The following is a 16,938-nucleotide window of genomic DNA, read 5'->3' on the forward strand; positions in this document are numbered from 1 at the left end:
ATGACAGAGGAGCTAGTTGGAGAAGAACAAGGGGGATTTAGGAAGGGAAAAGGGTGTGTAGATCAGATATTTGTTCTAAGATGTTTAGTGGAGAAGTATCTAGAGAAGGGAAGGAAAGTGTATGCTGCCTTCATGGACTTGGAGAAAGCTTATGACAGAATAGATAGGCAAGGTATGTGGAAGGTATTAAGAATATATGGAGTGGAGGGGAAATTGTTGAGTGCTGTGAAGAGTATGTACGAGGGAGTGGATGGTGAACTGAGTGAGTTCTTTGATCTCAATGTGGGACTGAAACAGGGTTGTGTGATGTCTCCATGGCTGTTTAATATATACATGGATGGGGTTGTAAAGGAGGTGCAGGCTAGGGCAGTGGATGTGGGGGTGGCTCTAATGAATGAGGGTGAGATTTGGAAGATTCCGGTGTTGCTGTTTGCTGATGATACGGTACTGTTGAGTGAAGATGAATGGGAGTTGCAAGGTTTGGTGAATGAATTTGGGACAGTGTGTAGGAGGAGGAATCTGAAAGTTAATGTAAACAAAAGTAAAGTTATGGTGTTTGAGAGGAATGAAGTCACAGAATGTACAGTGAGGTTGGATGGTGAGGATATGGAGAATGTGAGTTCATTCAAGTACTTGGGTAGTGTGATGAGTAAGGATGGAACTTTGGGGGATGAAGTGCGTGAAAGGGTACAGCAGGGTAGGAAGGTTGTTGGTACACTGAAAGCAGTGATGAGAAATAGGGAGGTGAGTATGGAAGTTAAGAAGTCACTGCATGATAGTATTGTGATCCCTACCCTGACGTATGGAAGCGAGGCATGGACATTCCAAGAGGGGAACAAGTCAAGAGTGAGAGCAGTGGAAATGAGTTACTTGAGAGGAGCATGTGGAGTGACGTGGAGGGACAGGTTGACGAATGAAGAAGTGAAAGAACACTGTGGGGTGGATGTGGATGTGGTTGAGAAGATTAGGAGAAATACACTAAGGTGGTTTGGACATGTGAAGAGAATGGAGAATGAAAGACTGACTAAGAGGGTGTATGTAGGTGAGGTAGAGGGAGGGAGAGGGAGAGGGAGAGGTAGACCGAGGATGAGGTGGAGGGAGGGAGAGGTCGAGGTAGACCAAGGATGAGGTGGAGGGATGGAGTTGAGAGGTATATGAGGGAGGGGGGAGTGAGTTGGGGGGAGGGTAGTCAAATGGTGGGTGACAGAGCGACTTGGAGGCGTTTTGTCTGCGGCCACCCTTTGCGGGATTAGGGCGTCGGGCTATAGATAGAGAGATAGATAGATATGTTTATGTCCTTGTTCAGCCCCTAGACAAAAGCTTGGAATACAAATTATTGAACTGCATACACAGTACAGTATTGTTCTGAATCAGTCCCTATACATAGCTTGGACCAAAATTGTCTAATTGCATATACAGTACTGTACAGTACAGTAATGGTGTTTTTTTTTTTTTTTTTTACACTGTCACATGGAAATTATGTTATGTTTTCCTTTATTTTCATAGGCTTTGTTATTTCCGTCTCGTCAGGTTATGGCTTTTCCTCATTACTAATATTTCACATCTTTTTGTAGGTAAACGCTGTGCAAATTTTGGATGTGAACCCAAGTGCCAACATTGTAAATGCTGACTCTGACAGTGAAGTCTCATCTTTGGTGCTGGATACAGTTGGTATAACAGGCTTGGACCAAACTTTTTGAATTGCATATACTATACAGTAAACTTAGGTTGTGAATTAAAACTTTTGCAGAGAAATTATGTTATGATTTGGATTACTTGGATAGGTTCTTTTATCATTTCGATTTGGTCGGGGTAGTGCATATGCTGATACCTAATATTTGACTCAGCTAAAGTGCAAACACTGTCAGTGTTGACTCAGTGAAATATTGCCTTTGCTGTTTGATATGGTTGGTATAATAGGCTTGGACCAAACTTTTTGAATCGCATACACTACACAGTACAGTTATGTTGTGAATTGAACACTTTCACATAGAAATCATGATTTGCATTACTTTGACAAGCTCTTCATCAAGTCCATTTTGTCAGGGTATTGCATAAGCTCAATACTAATATTTGAAATCTTTTTTTGGCAGGAAAATGTTGTGGCAACCATTGAGGTAAACCCAAGGGACAACACTGTTGTTGTTGACCCGGACAGTGAAATCTCGTCATGGCTGTCAGCAATAAGTGGGGCTCCGTCACCTGCAGAATCGTGTCGATCAACAGCAACTGCAACATCCTCACCAGCAGTGCCAAGAACCGAATCTTCACCAGCACCATCAACTTTACAGTCTTCTTCGACTTCTTCGTCAAAGGAGCAAGGACTGCCAGTGCCTGAGAGCTCTGCACCCAGGTCATCTAATACTCCAGGCAAGCGGAAGTTATCCACACCCGGGCCATTAAGCACATCAGGCAAGAAGAACAAAGCACAACAAATGTCACGTGTAATTGATTCGTTAATCACTTTGACCAAAGAAACAAAAGTGCAAGAACCTCAGCAGCCAAAAAATATGAGTGACTTAGTATCAATATTTATCGACCGTTGTTTTCGTGACATTCCAGATGAACACCACTTAGCATATGCATTAGAGGTGATGCAGGGTGCTAGAGCTATAAAGGAGAATTATAAATGAGGAACTGTTTTGTTATGGATGAAATGCTTTAATCTGCATCATCATCCAATCATGTGTTGCCCCATGGCATTTCATGAACAATAAACCCCACCATTCCCTTGGATATAAACCTGCACAGGCTCATTCTGATTGCCCATAATTATCCCCTAAACCAGGGGTCGGCAACCTCCGGCCCGCGGGCCAGATCCGGCCTGCAGAGTTCGAACTCAAGGCCCGTCACCCTGCTTGATATTTATATAACAATCCGGCCCGCAACAGCCTAGCCAACTAAATGAGTAAGTCGGCGCCTCGCAACGAAGCCCCTGCCCCCCTGCAGATGGAGTTGGTGGAGCTTCAGTGTAATGACGAACTGAAGGCAAAGTACCGTACCACTTCTCCACTGTCCTTCTTCCGTGACCTCGTCCTCCCTTCTGACAGATTTCCAAATTACATCGAGCATGTAAAACGCATCGTTGCCATGTTTGGCAGCACTTACTGTTGTGAGCAACTCTTTTCAAAAATGAAATATACAAAGTCTCGCATTTGCTCCCAGCTAAGTGACCGCCACCTCAATGACATTCTGCTCTTGTCTACCTCATCAATCGATCCAGACATTGAATCACTTCTCCATGGCAAACAGCACCAACTGTCCCACTAATTTGCATGTCTCTTGATAAAACTGTTTTCTGCAGTCACTGATTTGCATGTTTTTCAATAAATTTCTAGTAATCTAGTCACTGGTTTGCTTGCTTTTCTACTAAATTTTTGTATATTGTCACAAACTGTTTTCTGCAGTCACTGATTTGCAGGTATTTCAATAAATTTCTTGTAATCTAGTCACTGGTTTGCCTGCTTTTCTATATATATATTTCTTTTTGTATAGTGTCACAAACTGTTTTCGGCAGTCAGTGATTTGCATGTTTTTCAATAAATTTCTTGTAATCTAGTCACTGGTCTGCCTGCTTTTCTATAAAATTTATGTACACTGTCATTTTGGGTTCTCTTTGGCACTCCGGCCCGCAGGCTACTCCTAGAAGCTTTCTCTGGCCCTCGCACTGAAAAGGTTGCCAACCCCTGCCCTAAACCATCAAGTGCCATAATTTTGTTATACGGTTACCATCCAACATAGTAAATGGTTTCTTGGTGGACAGGAAACCATTTGCCTTGCCACTCATTTGTCACCCATACACAGAAGGAAGAGGAATTGATGTTGTGTAAATCATTCATTTATTTTTTCATGATAAAATACATTGTATTATAAAATCATTTAAATATCCTTCATTCATTCTCTACAGTCGTCTGTTAAGGAATGTATATGGAATACACAGAGTGGATAGGATACGAAATAATGTGATTTGTTAAAGGTGTGGAGTGAGGAAGTCGGTGGACACCAGAATCGAGGAGAGTGTACGGAGATGGTATGGTCATGTGGAAAGAATGGATAACAATGGAGTGGTGCAAAAGGTAGATCTGAGAGAATCTGAAGGAGTGAGGAGGCGCGGTAGGCCAAGGAGAAGGTCTCGAGATATGGTGGATGAGTGTGTGAGGAAGAGAGATTTGGAAGTTGGTGAGCCTAGGGAACTAACAAGAGATTTAACTGGCTGGATGAATATTGTAAGGAAAAGTGCATGATCAGAGATTCGGCACCTCTTGTTAACATGACACCATGTGCAACCTGCACTAGTGCATGTTGCACATAGTGTTTTGCCATGGAACCTGCCCTTCCTGGTTGAAATATAACTTCAACCTTTCTCTTACTTCTTTAGCATCTGCGGAATGGCCTCTGTCAACTATTGGAAGTCTTTCCATTCCACCATGAGAATGCTGACGCCACTGCCTTTCCTGAAGCCTTCCCTTTTCAATGATTTCTGTGTCAACTATTTCTTGAGGTGCATATGAATCGCTTGAGCTTATTCTCAAATAGTTGTGTAAGGCTGCAGCCGCAAGGGTTACATCCTTCGCTTTTGTTGGAGATGTTCTTATTGGAGTTCTGAACACCTGGAAACGGGCTGAGAGAATCCCAAATGCGTTTTCAGATGTCCTCCTTGCACTGGAAAGACGGTAATTGAAAATCCTTGCCTCTACCGACTGATTCCTTCCTGGGTAAGGTTTCATTAAATATGTTTTTAAAGGAAAGGCGTCATCTCCTACAATGACGTACGGACACTGCTTTTCTGAAAAAGGAATGTTTTCTTGCTGAGGAATTTGTAGGACATTGCCTCTTGATTCCATTGCCTCCTTCAGAGAGCATCTGTCCCACACTCCTCCATCACTGGCCCTGCCACATGCACCTACATCGGCATAAATGAACTTGTAATCAGCATCCACTAACGCTAACATTATTAAACTAAAATGACCCGTGTAGTCATAGTACTCTGAACCTGAATTTGATGGTTTTTCAAGTAGAACTCTCTTTCCATCTAATGCCCCGATGCACATGGGAAAGTTCCACTGTGTAAAGTAATCATGTGCTATCTTGCGCCATTCCTCCTCTGTGGTTGGCATCTTCAAATAGGTTGGCTTCAGCACTGTGTAGCAGGCCCGGCATACCTCTGGGATGATGGCGCAGACAAGGTTCCTGCTGATCTGGAACTGCATCGCCAAGGACTTCTGTGACTCATATGAGAAAAATATAGGATAAAATATTATTAGCAAGGCGTGAATACCTAACCTAACCTTGCTTTACCTGTTGGAACCTTCCTTACCTGTAGTCTATTCTGATCTTTGCTAACTGGCAATATTTGTTTATGGATAGTGGACAAGCAGCAATGAAACAAAAAATGATAATGTAGGTACTGTGGTTCAAAAGTACACACACACACACACATGTACCTTCAGTGCTAGATCTAATATTTACTAGGCAAGAAAATGACATTGACAGTTTAATATATCACCCTCCACTCGGCAAAAGCGATCATGCAGTACTAAATTATAACTTCAGGATAGCATATGACATAGTAAACAGCAATGACAGTTACAAAAAGAGCCTAAACTATAAAAAGGGAAATTATCAAGACCTAAAGAAGTATTTCTTAGAAGTTGATTGGGAAAATGAGCTTAGAGGACAAGATTTAAATGCTGTATATAAAAAATTTTGTGAATTTTATGAAATAGGAGTCCAGAAGTACATCCCACAGCACAAAGAAGCAGATAAGAAAATACAGTAATGGTTCAATATAGAATGTAAAAAAATCAAAAGAAAGAAGAGATTTGTTGTGGAATAGATACAGAAGACACAATAGTGAAAGGTCGTATAATAATTACAAACAGGCAAGAAACGACTATACAAGAATAAGGAGGGAAGCCCAAAAACAGTTTGAGGAGGATATATTAAATAAAAGTAGTGATCAACCAAAGCTGTTTTACAGCTATATCAGAAGCAAAACCAAAGCAAAAGAAATAATACAATCCATTACGGACGAGGGAATCACTTATACTCAAGAGAAAGATATTTGTGAAGCACTAAATAAGAATTTCCAGTTAGTTTTTACAGAAGAAAAAATTTCTGAGAGAGACTATGTGGAACACGGATGTCCACACATACTACCAGATATAAAAATAGCAGAAAAAGTAATACAGGAGGAGTTAAGTAGATTAGACAGAGGAAAAGCAAGTGGTCCTGATGAAATTTCATGTTGGGTATTACGAGAATGTGCAAAGGAGTTAAGTAAACCAATATTTTTAATTTTCAAGAAATCCTTGAGTCAAGGGAAACTACCTGATATTTGGAAGAAAGCAAATATAGTCCCCTTATTCAAGAAAGGAAATAGACAAAATCCTCTCAACTACCGACCAGTATCACTGACCAGTGTTGTAAGCAAGGTATTAGAAAAACTTATAAGAAAAGCTTGGGTAAATCATCTAGAAGAACACAGTATGATAACAGAAAGACAGTTTGGTTTCAGAAAAGGAAAATCATGTGTTACTAATCTGTTGAGCTACTATGACAGAGTAACAAACACAATACAGGAAAGGGAAGGATGGGTGGACAGTATCTATTTAGATTTCAAGAAAGCTTTTGACACAGTACCACGCCAAAGACTTTTATGGAAACTGTACCATCAAGGAGGAATTCGAGGCAAACTGTTTTGTTGGATGCAAGACTTTCTCATAAAAAGAGAAATGAGGACAGTCCTAAGAGGAAACTACTCATCATGGAAAGAAGTGACTAGTGGAGTACCACAGGGTTCGGTGCTGGCACCAATCATGTTTTTAGTGTATATAAATGATACAAACAGTAACACTGGAAATGAGAGCTATCTGAATATGTTTGCAGATGATGCAAAAATACAAAGGAGAATTACTAGCACAGACTCTTGTAGGGAGCTACAAGAAGAATTAAATAAACTTCATGAATGGAGTAGTACATGGCAAATGGAATTCAATGTGGACAAGTGTCATGTAATCAAGTTTGGTAAAAGTAGAAAAAGACCCGATTGGGATTATAAGTTAGGAAATAAAACCCTATACACATCAGAAAGAGAGAAACACCTAGGTGTGATTATCAATAACAGACTATCTCCGGCTGACCACATCAGTGAGAAGGTACGGAACATGTATACACTGCTTGCAAATATGGAAATAGCATTCACATTCATAAATGAAGACATGCTAAGAAGGATAATAACATCATTCATTAGACCAACCCTGGAATATGCATCAGTAGTCTGGAGTCCTCATCTCAAAAAGCATATAGACAAGATTGAAAACGTTCAAAGGGCCGCAACAAGATGGATACCAAGCTTAAGGGACCTAAGCTACGAAGAAAGACTAAATAAACTGAATCTACCAACACTACAGGAGAGAAGGAAAAGAGGTGACATGATAATGCTATATAAGTGCATATCAGGAAAGGAGAAAATAGACAAAAATGATTACTTAACATATGGAGAAGCATCAGCAAGAGGACACTGCAAAAAAACTGGATAAGAAGAGAGGTGATAAAGACGTAAGGAAATTCACTTTCCCAAACAGAGCAATTGACCAATGGAATGCACTACCGAATGAAATAGTGTGTGCCAAAACAATTCACAAATTCAAGGATAAGTACGATAAATATGGTTTAAGACACGGGACAGTACGAGCTTGACTCATTCCTGTAAAGATACAATTAGGTAAGAACAATTAGGTAAGAACACACACACAAACTGACAGAAAACTATTTGTTCCGTAACAACTGTGTTCTAAATTAAGCAATTATTAAAGAAATGAAGGTCAAAATAACATCAAGTACCACCAGGAAAGCCATGGTCTGAATTCCAAAACAAAATTGGTCCTAAAAGTAATTTTAACCAGGAAATATAACCAAACCTATTGAACTAAACCTAACCCTCATTCAGACAGAACAAAAATTTCTGTAAAGAATTAAGCTCGTACTGTAGAGCAGTGTATCTTAACCTTTACTGAGTCACGGACCCCTTTTAGAATCTGGTGAAAGTTATGGACCCCTTCCCTAGAAAAATGCACATTAGCACAAAAACATTTTTCATACAATGAATATATCTTGTTTTATTGAAAACTACCTCACGCAGTATATGACATTCACAAAGTATAAAACAATATTTACAAAGAATTATGTTTCTCATTCTTTTTCTAGCAAAACCTAAATGCCACGCAATTAATAAGTGAAATACATCCAACTTGTGCAAATTAAACAAAACAAAACTATAATTCTGCTCAAAAGTTCATTTCAATGAAAGGGTTTTTGTTGTTTGGCATGAATAAGAAGATGAAATTTTGGAGTGGTCTTTAACAAGGTAACATGCATGCTCTCTTTGACATCCACTTGATTTCGACTTTTCGTTTTGATAGAAACAAACGCTCAAAATCCTGACTCACAAAGGTATGTATTAGCAAATGGAATCAGAGCACCCGTAGTTTGCTTTGCCAGATGAGGGTAGGCTTGTGTCAATGAACACCAGAATTCTTCAAGTCTTCAAGTTTTTTTTTTTTTTTTTTGGGGGGGGGAGGCAGCTGATGCTGCCAAATGGCATCACACAATATAGCTAAATTGTTCTCAATTGTTCTGACCTTCACGGAGCCCCTGAAGCCCATCCATGGACCCTGGGGGTTCGTGGACCCCAGGTTAAGAACCCCTGCTGTAGAGGGTGGTCATAAACTTCACAATTTTTTTTTGTTTCCATCATAACTGGAGGTCATAATTGAATGAATCATATCAACAACAGTATGAAAAACCTAAACTGTATGGTAAAATTGTGGGTGGGCATCAACTTAACTGCAATACATACACTTACCCGTAGCTAAATATCTCAGAGTGATCATCAGACGTTCTCCAGCAGTCACAGCTTCCCTCATCTGCGTATTTTGTTTTTCAATGAAGGGTATCACAAGCCCCAGCAAGTGGTGGTACTGGGTCTTGTTAAGACGGATCCACTCATTTAAAGTTTGGGGATCCTCCAAGCTGAGCTCCCTCACCAGCCTGTAATACACAGTCTCTTCTTTTCTCCTAGACAGCCACGGACGAGTCCAGATACGTCACGGCTCATCTTGAAGTAGAGAAAGTGCAAGTGCAAGGGCTACACACCTGGTACGAGTACAACGGTCCATCTTTGTCTGTAAACACTGTTGCCACGTTCCTGCCACTGCAGTCCCTGTACGTGTGAACACCTTTCCGGGAGAACTGCCGAAAATCGGCATTTTTTCCAGCAAATCGGCGAAAAAAAAAGGCCGCGATTTAGCTCGTGTGAACTGGCCCAATTCTTACCCCGCTGCATCCCGGCAGATTATTCACCACTGATCCCCCCAATCCCAGGATTTTTTTTTTTTTTGGGGGGGGGTTCAAACCTCCGCTTTTGGTGAGAAACGATGGCAAACCAGTGAGAAAGTGCTCACCTGAGCCTAGAAGTGGTCTAAAAAGGTGACCCTCTGCACACCTGGTACTGTATTCTTTGGAAGCGCACTGATGCTGTCCCATTTTCTATGGTAGGGGTAAGTATTCGAAATGACTCAGAATAGGTAGATATTTATTATTTGGGTACAAAATAACATGTAGTACAAGGCTATATATATACTTTTACACAATAATATAAGCGAAATAAGCATTGTTCCATTGAGTAATCATATGAAAATTGCCAGGTTCTTGCATATATGACTCAATATTACTGTTGTTTCAACTTACATTCTATTTTTCAACTTACATAATAGTTTTCCACTAACATTACACCCGTTATCACTTTATATAAATGTTATCACACATTTACAGGCCTTACTATTATATTGAGCGTCATATTATCGCATATTTACAGGCCTTAGCCAACTATTACAGTGAGTGAACTGACTATGACTGTTCCATTTTCCAACTTACAGAATACTTTTCCACTAACATAATACCCATTTCCACTTTATATAATTGTTATCACATATTTACAGGCCTTACTGTTACACTGAGCATCATCGCATATTTACAGGCCTTATGGCCATACCACGTTGAGTATACCGCTTCCCGTCCGATCAGCAAAGTTAAGCAACGTTGGGTCTGGTTAGTACTTGGATGGGTGACCGCCTGGGAACACCAGATGCTGTTGGCATCCCTACATGTCAAGTGGGGTTGGTGGAGGATTAGTGCCCCTCCCTGTAAAACAATTAACTCTAAGCCATTGGCCACCCCGTCTGGGATACATGGCGTCTGGCAATGGATGGATGGATGGGACTATTATAGTAAGCATCATATTATCACAAGCACACACAGTATCAGTAATGTACCAAGGTGTGGTATTCCCAGAAACATGGCTCAATGCACAACCCTACATTGCAATCCACACACTGGTACCTAGTGTTTTTTCTCATAGTGGTGTCTCACTTTGGACTGGCTGCATACGTGACAGCAGTGCTGGGGTCTAGGACGGTTCGGTTGAGGAGGGATGATGCTCAGGAAGTGGCGTCCTGTGAGGCGTAGGGGAGTCTGGGTGGCAGTGGCGGGATGGGTGCAGTGGTGGGGCCTGTCCTCTGCGTACCTGGCGATAATTTCATGAGACAGCTGCCTCACAAACCCCTCGAAGGTCTCAGAGGTTCCCATTGTTAAGGCATGGAGGTAATGTGCGTTGAGGACCATGTCGTGGTCCTGGCACATGTCACACTGGAAATCATGGAGTCAGACTGGTCTGCTTGCCTCATGTTGACAGTGAAGTCTAGTACCGACTTCAGTTTCCAAATGTGGTGCCTCCTCTCACTGCGGTAATCCATGGAGTCTGTGTGGTGCATGAGGGGGAGGTGCACCATCGACAGGAGGCAAACTTCCCTGTTGTGGTTCCATACAGTGGTGAGGATGTTATTTGCCTTGAAGAAAACCACCTCAATCTTGTCACGTTTCCTCCCAACCTTAAATGTGTCGACAGTTTTTCTTGACTGTGCCACAGACTCTGGTATTGTGAAGGTGGAGGTACCAAATGAGAAGGGGGCTAGTGTACCAGTTCTCCAGGTACAAGACGTGACCACGATGAAGGTACTCCTCTATCATTGTCTTCACCACGGCCCCAGAGTCCAATACTTCGATCATCTGTCTGTCTGTGCACTGATGTGCAAGACTATGTTTTGCACATAACCAGTTTTACAGTCACACATAACAAAGATTTTGAACCCAAAATGGTGTCTCTTGCTGGGTATGTACTCGAGAAAAGAAATATTGCCTCTCCACAACACGAGACTCTCGTCTATGACAAGGTCTCTGAAAGGATAGAAGGATGAGTGGAACTTTTCATGCAGGTGATTAAATACCATCCTTATTCTCCCCAGTCTGTCAGTGTGATCAGCATTAGCAGGGTCGTTGGCATCGTAAAAGTGGAGGCGGCTCAGAATTTGATGGAGTCTATTATTACCCATTACCTTCCCAAAGAAGGTGTGCTAGTCATTGGGTCCGTGGACCAGTATTCCGGAATTTGTCTTTTCTCTACAATATCCATCAAGAGAACCAGGGCCAAAAAGATGAACGTCTCACCGGTGGTAAATGGGTAGTCATATTTTTGGGAGTGCCTACTTATTGTACTTTCACACTAACTTGCACAGCACTGGCGGCTTGCAAATAAATTTGTCTGATCCACAAACTCCTTACTAAAGAACAGGATGAAGAAATCCATGCTGGTGGAGCCTGCATGGAGTCCAGGAGCTGTGCAGTCAGACCACCACTCCTCCGTGAAGGGGTGAATGATGGGCGTGAAGTCACTCCCAGCTTCCTAGTCCCACGACACACCAATGTCTCCAGCCTCGCTTCCATCGTCACCTTCGTCGGGGTGTGGAGGAGAAGGTGGTGGGGATGGTTGGGGAGGTGGAGCAGTGCCCTTGCCCACTCATGCTCCTCTTCCCTCTCCCATTTCCCTTCCCTTTCCTTTCTTTCCCCACATCACAGGGCTGGGGAGGAAGCACAGGAATCTTGCGGGGAGAAAGAGGTGCTAGGGCACAGCTCCTCCTCGCCTGCCCATTACCCAGGTGCACCAAGAGCTTGCCTGGGAGCTGCCTCCTTGCCACCACCACTTTCCCTTTCACTTATCACACCCACCTCACCACTCGTGTCTTCCCCAGACAAAGCACAAGCCTCATACCTTATTTTCCTCCTAACCATGCCTTCAGCTACCCACGGCAAAATCCTTTCCCTCCCCAACCATGAGGTAACACCAAGTTCTACGGCTCCATCCTCATCCTCATCCTCTTCAGACCCTTCGTCTAGGGACTGGAGAGAGGTGCTTGCACATGGTTGAGGTGCAGGCTCGTCTTCCCTTGCCTTACGGTACATGACATACCACTGCTTCCGTGGTGATGGTACCTCTTCATCACTGATGCTCGTTTCGTCGTCAGGCACCACGTAGTCCTTGTCCTCCACATCGTCATTTAGTGGAGAATCATTGTCAACTGTGAAGGCATCAAGGGTGGCTTGAATTTCGTCGTCAGACAGACCTTGGTGCGCCATGTCTGTTCGGGGTCACTGCTAAGAGTTGAGTGACTGAGACGGGTGCACATGGCCACACAAGGTCAGGGAGCATCCCCGCCTGGAAGTGGGTAGAAGAAGCTGTACCTTGTATACATACCGAAAATCACGTGCGAAAATTGAAAAATGTGCAAATGATGGACCCTGAAAGTGGGAAACGTATGGATAGGTTGACAGGAGAGAGCATGACAAAACATTGCAACATATCTCTACATTAATGAGGTGCGGCGGGTTAACGCACTTTTAATTATTTTATTTATAGTAGAATAGGGCGAGAAGTGATGTGCGTGATGCTAAAGTGGCAGCAGATGAGAGGTGGGGTAGGTGCCTGACTGAGACTTTTCGACAGAATAAGAAAATGTTCTGGAAGGAGGTGAAAAGGGTGTGAAAGGGAGAGTCTGGGAAGGAAGAGCGAGTAAAAGCAGAGGATGGAAGGATGTTAATTGAGATGGATGCAGTAAGGAAGAGATGGGCAGAGTATTTTGAAAGATTGTTAAATGTAGAGGAGGAAAGGGTGACTGAGACTGTGGCAGATGGAAGGATGCAAGGAATAAATGTGTTGGGAGAGTTGAATGATTCTTTGATTACGAAGGAGGAAGTGGAGAAGGCAGTAAAGGAGATGAAAACAGGGAAAGCTGCTGGTATGGATGGGTGTGCTGTGGAATGCCTGAAAGGTGGTGGAATGACTCTTGTTGACTGGTTAGTAAGATTGTTGAATGTGTGCTTTGTGAAAGGTATGGTGCCAATTGACTGGGCAAATGCTTCTGTTGTCCCGTTGTATAAAGGCAAGGGTGATAAGTATGAATGTACTAGCTTTAGGGGTATAAGTCTGTTGAGTGTTGTAGGTAAGGTTTATGGTAGAGTGTTAATTATGAGAGTTAGAGGGGCTCAGAGGGAGTGATTGGTGATGAGCAGTGTGGCTTTAGGAGAGGGAGGGGATACATGGATCAGGTGTTTTCTATGAGACAAGTGTTTGAAAAGTATTTAGCGAAAGGCAAGGCTGTGTTTTGGGCATTCATGGATTTAGAGAAAGCGTATGATAGAACTGATAGGGAGGCTTTGTGGACTGTTTTAAGATTGTGTGGACTTGATGGTAGGTTACTAAAAGGGGTGAAAAGTTTTTATGTAAATAGTGAAGCGTGTGTAACAGTGGGAAATGCTGAGAGTGATTGGTTTCCTGTGAGAGTGGGGCTGCGACAGGGATGTGTGATGTTGCCTTGGTTGTTTAATATTTTATATGGATGGTGTGGTAAGGAAGGTGAATGCAAGAGTTTTAGGTGGAGGTCTGAGTCTGGTGAATGTTGATGGTGGAGAGTGGAATCTGAAGCAGCTGCTGTTTGCAGATGATACTGCACTGGTGGCTGATTCAGAGGAGAGATTGAGAGAGTTGGTAGAGGAGTTTGGAAGGGTGTTTGAAAGGAGGAAATTGAAAGTAAATGAGAATAACAGTAAAGTGATGAAGTGTATGAGGTTGGTAGATGGTAGGGGGATGAATATGGTTTTGATTGGTGATGAGTTGCTTTAGGAGGTAGAGTGTTTTATATATTTAGGGTCACATGTTGCCCTGGATGGAAGAATAGATGCAGAAGTGGAGTTTAGAATGAATGAAGTAGGAAAGGTGCTGGGATAAATGAAATAAGTGTTTAGATGTCGTTCGCTTAGAATGGATAGAGAAGGCTGTATGAAGGTGTTGTGGTATCAACTGCGTTATATGGGGCTGAAACATGGAATATGGATGTAGCAGAGAGGAAAAGTTTGAATGTAATGGAGATGAGCTGTCTGAGGAGTATGTGTAGAGTGACGCATATGGATCGACTGTGAAATGATGACGTGCGAAGAAGAACTGGAGTTTTTCAGGAGATGCCTGGTAGAGTTAAGCAGAGGGTGTTGCGATGGTTTGGGCATATGGAGATAATGGATAATGAGCGATTGGTGAAAAAGATAACTAGATCTAATGTGAGAGGTGTAAGGCTGAGAGGGAGACCACGAATAGGATGGATGGACAGTGTGAAGAGAGCGCTGGATGCGAGAGGGATGTCTGTTGAGAAAGGAAGAGTGGCTGTGCATGACAGAAATAAATGGAGAGAAATTGTGAATGAATAAATGATGGCGCAGCCCTGAGGGGATATTCTCCCGCATTTGGTCTGATTAGCTAGTCAGGTCAGGTGCAGGTAAGGGGATTGGTCTATTATGATGTGGCAGGGGTAAAACAGCTCTGCTGTCGAGCCCTGCTGCGAATGTCACTGATTGCACTGCGCAGTTGACCCTTGTGCGGTGTGGTGCAGTGAGGATCTGTCCCTTCTCCCCTTTGGGGCTAAGATGTGAATGAATGTGTTTGAATGGATGAGTAAATTGGGAGTGTGTCATCCTGTCTCGGCTACCTCCCTTTCCTTAGGAGAAGCAGCCTAGATATATAGATAGATATAGATTTATAGCAGAAAATACTTTTTTTTCCCCTTCATCCTTCTTGCATTGAAATGGTGACGGTGCAGCAAGATAGAAATGTGTTGTTGACATTTCATGCCAAGCCTGTGGAAACTATTTTCCCCTCAGAGTGAGATGACTTGTGTTTAGCAGTAAAATGTATAGTCAGCCAAAAAAGTCGTGTCTTCTTTCCGAATCCCGCAAATATTCGAACAGGTAAGTCAAAGCAGAAGGGGTAGCTTCACAAGTCTGGCAACTGTGTCGGACCAGACGGTTTGTGGGGGTGAGTGGTTTGGGGGTGGAGGTGGGGTAATGAAGGATGTGTGTGCTGTAGTTGTTGTTGGCAGTCTAGCATTACATCGCATAGCAAAGGTGCTAAATGTGATATTACACGCGATTTAATACCTGTAAATAATGAAATGTATCGTCAGCCAGAAATAATGCCTAGATCGTGTAGCCAATCAAACATTAAATGAAACTACGAGATGCAAACCCACCCACTTTCCCGCCACATCCCGTCCGCCGGGTATCAACAAGCTACATGACATTGGAATAAAGGACAGAAAGCTGTGTTTTTACAATATGTTTACCTTCTGAACACTGCAGGATATATATTGTATATATACCATGTGTGGTGTGGCAGACGCATGCGGTGCCTTCACAGTAATAACGAGAAAAGCATTCCACAAGTGGTTAGTGTTTTGGTAAACGGGTGAGGGAAACCCATAGATATAAATAAGTCTAGATGCCGCATGACACTACTTGAGATGCGTCTGCCTGGCCGCCATCTTGGAACGGTCGAGGCAGACGATGTCGTGTTCCTGGCAGTGGGCAAAGTTGACCACCATTTAACTAGAAATCCTGCAGCACTGCTGCTTTTGGGTGTAGAAAGTGTCGGAATATATCAAGAGTGACACCGATAGCATGAGCGCCGTTGAACGGCCCAACTGTCTGGTTATCCAGACGTCCCTCAGCTGCTTCCATATCCCTCAAAAGGAGGATGGTGGGTTGTAGAAGGGAAATTTAAACCTGCAGTCCACCGAGTTCACGTTTCAGATGAACCAGGAACCACAACCATTATCACCACAACAACAACAACCACCACCATAACAACAACCACCACCACCATAACAACAACAACCACCACCATAACAACAACCACCACCACCACCACCACCATAACAACAACAACAACCACCACCACCATGACAACAACAACCACCACCACCACCATAACAACCACCTTCACCACCACCACCATAACAACCACCACCACCACCATAACAACAACAACCACCACCACCACCATAACAACAACCACCACCACCATAACAACAACCACCACCACCATAACAACAACCACCACCACCATAACAACAACAACCACCACCATAACAACAACAACCACCACCATAACAACAACAACCACCATAACAACAACCACCACCACCATAACAACAACCACCACCACCATAACAACAACAACCACCACCACCATAACAACAACCACCACCACCATAACAACAACAACCACCACCATAACAACAACAACCACCACCACCACAATAACAACAACAACCACCACCATAACAACCACCACCACCATAACAACCACCACCACCATAACAACAACAACAACCACAACAATAACAACAACAACCACCACAATAACAAAAAAAACCACCACCATAACAACAACCACCACCATAACAACCACCACCACCATAACAACCACCACCACCATAACAACCACCACCACCATAACAACAACCACCACCACCACCATAACAACAACAACCACCACCACCATAACAACAACAACCACCACCACCATAACAACAACAACCACCACCACCATAACAACAACAACCACCACCATAACAACAACAACAACCACCACCATAACAACAACAACCACCACCACCATAACAACAACAACCACCACCACCATAACAACAACAACCA

The 16,938-nt window shown here is 42.9% G+C and overlaps 1 protein-coding gene and 1 non-coding gene across 2 annotated transcripts; both read left to right on the top strand.

The window, feature by feature from the left end:
* The first annotated feature begins 2,904 nt into the window (after window positions 1-2,904).
* Window positions 2,905-3,270, top strand: LOC145395842 (general transcription factor II-I repeat domain-containing protein 2-like). The gene has a single exon (XM_080269372.1). The coding sequence runs from the start codon at window positions 2,905-2,907 to the stop codon at window positions 3,268-3,270; it is 366 nt and encodes a 121-aa protein (XP_080125498.1).
* Window positions 3,271-10,040: 6,770 nt separating this feature from the next.
* Window positions 10,041-10,159, top strand: LOC145395983 (5S ribosomal RNA). The gene has a single exon (XR_013896710.1). It is a non-coding gene; the product is annotated as a 5S ribosomal RNA (ribosomal RNA).
* The last annotated feature ends 6,779 nt before the right edge of the window (window positions 10,160-16,938 follow it).

The sequence above is a fragment of the Coenobita brevimanus genome, chromosome 33, assembly GCF_032717465.1.
Source record: "Coenobita brevimanus isolate Jiangsu-jjx chromosome 33, ASM3271746v2, whole genome shotgun sequence".
In the NCBI taxonomy this organism is placed as follows: Eukaryota; Metazoa; Arthropoda; class Malacostraca; order Decapoda; family Coenobitidae; genus Coenobita; species Coenobita brevimanus.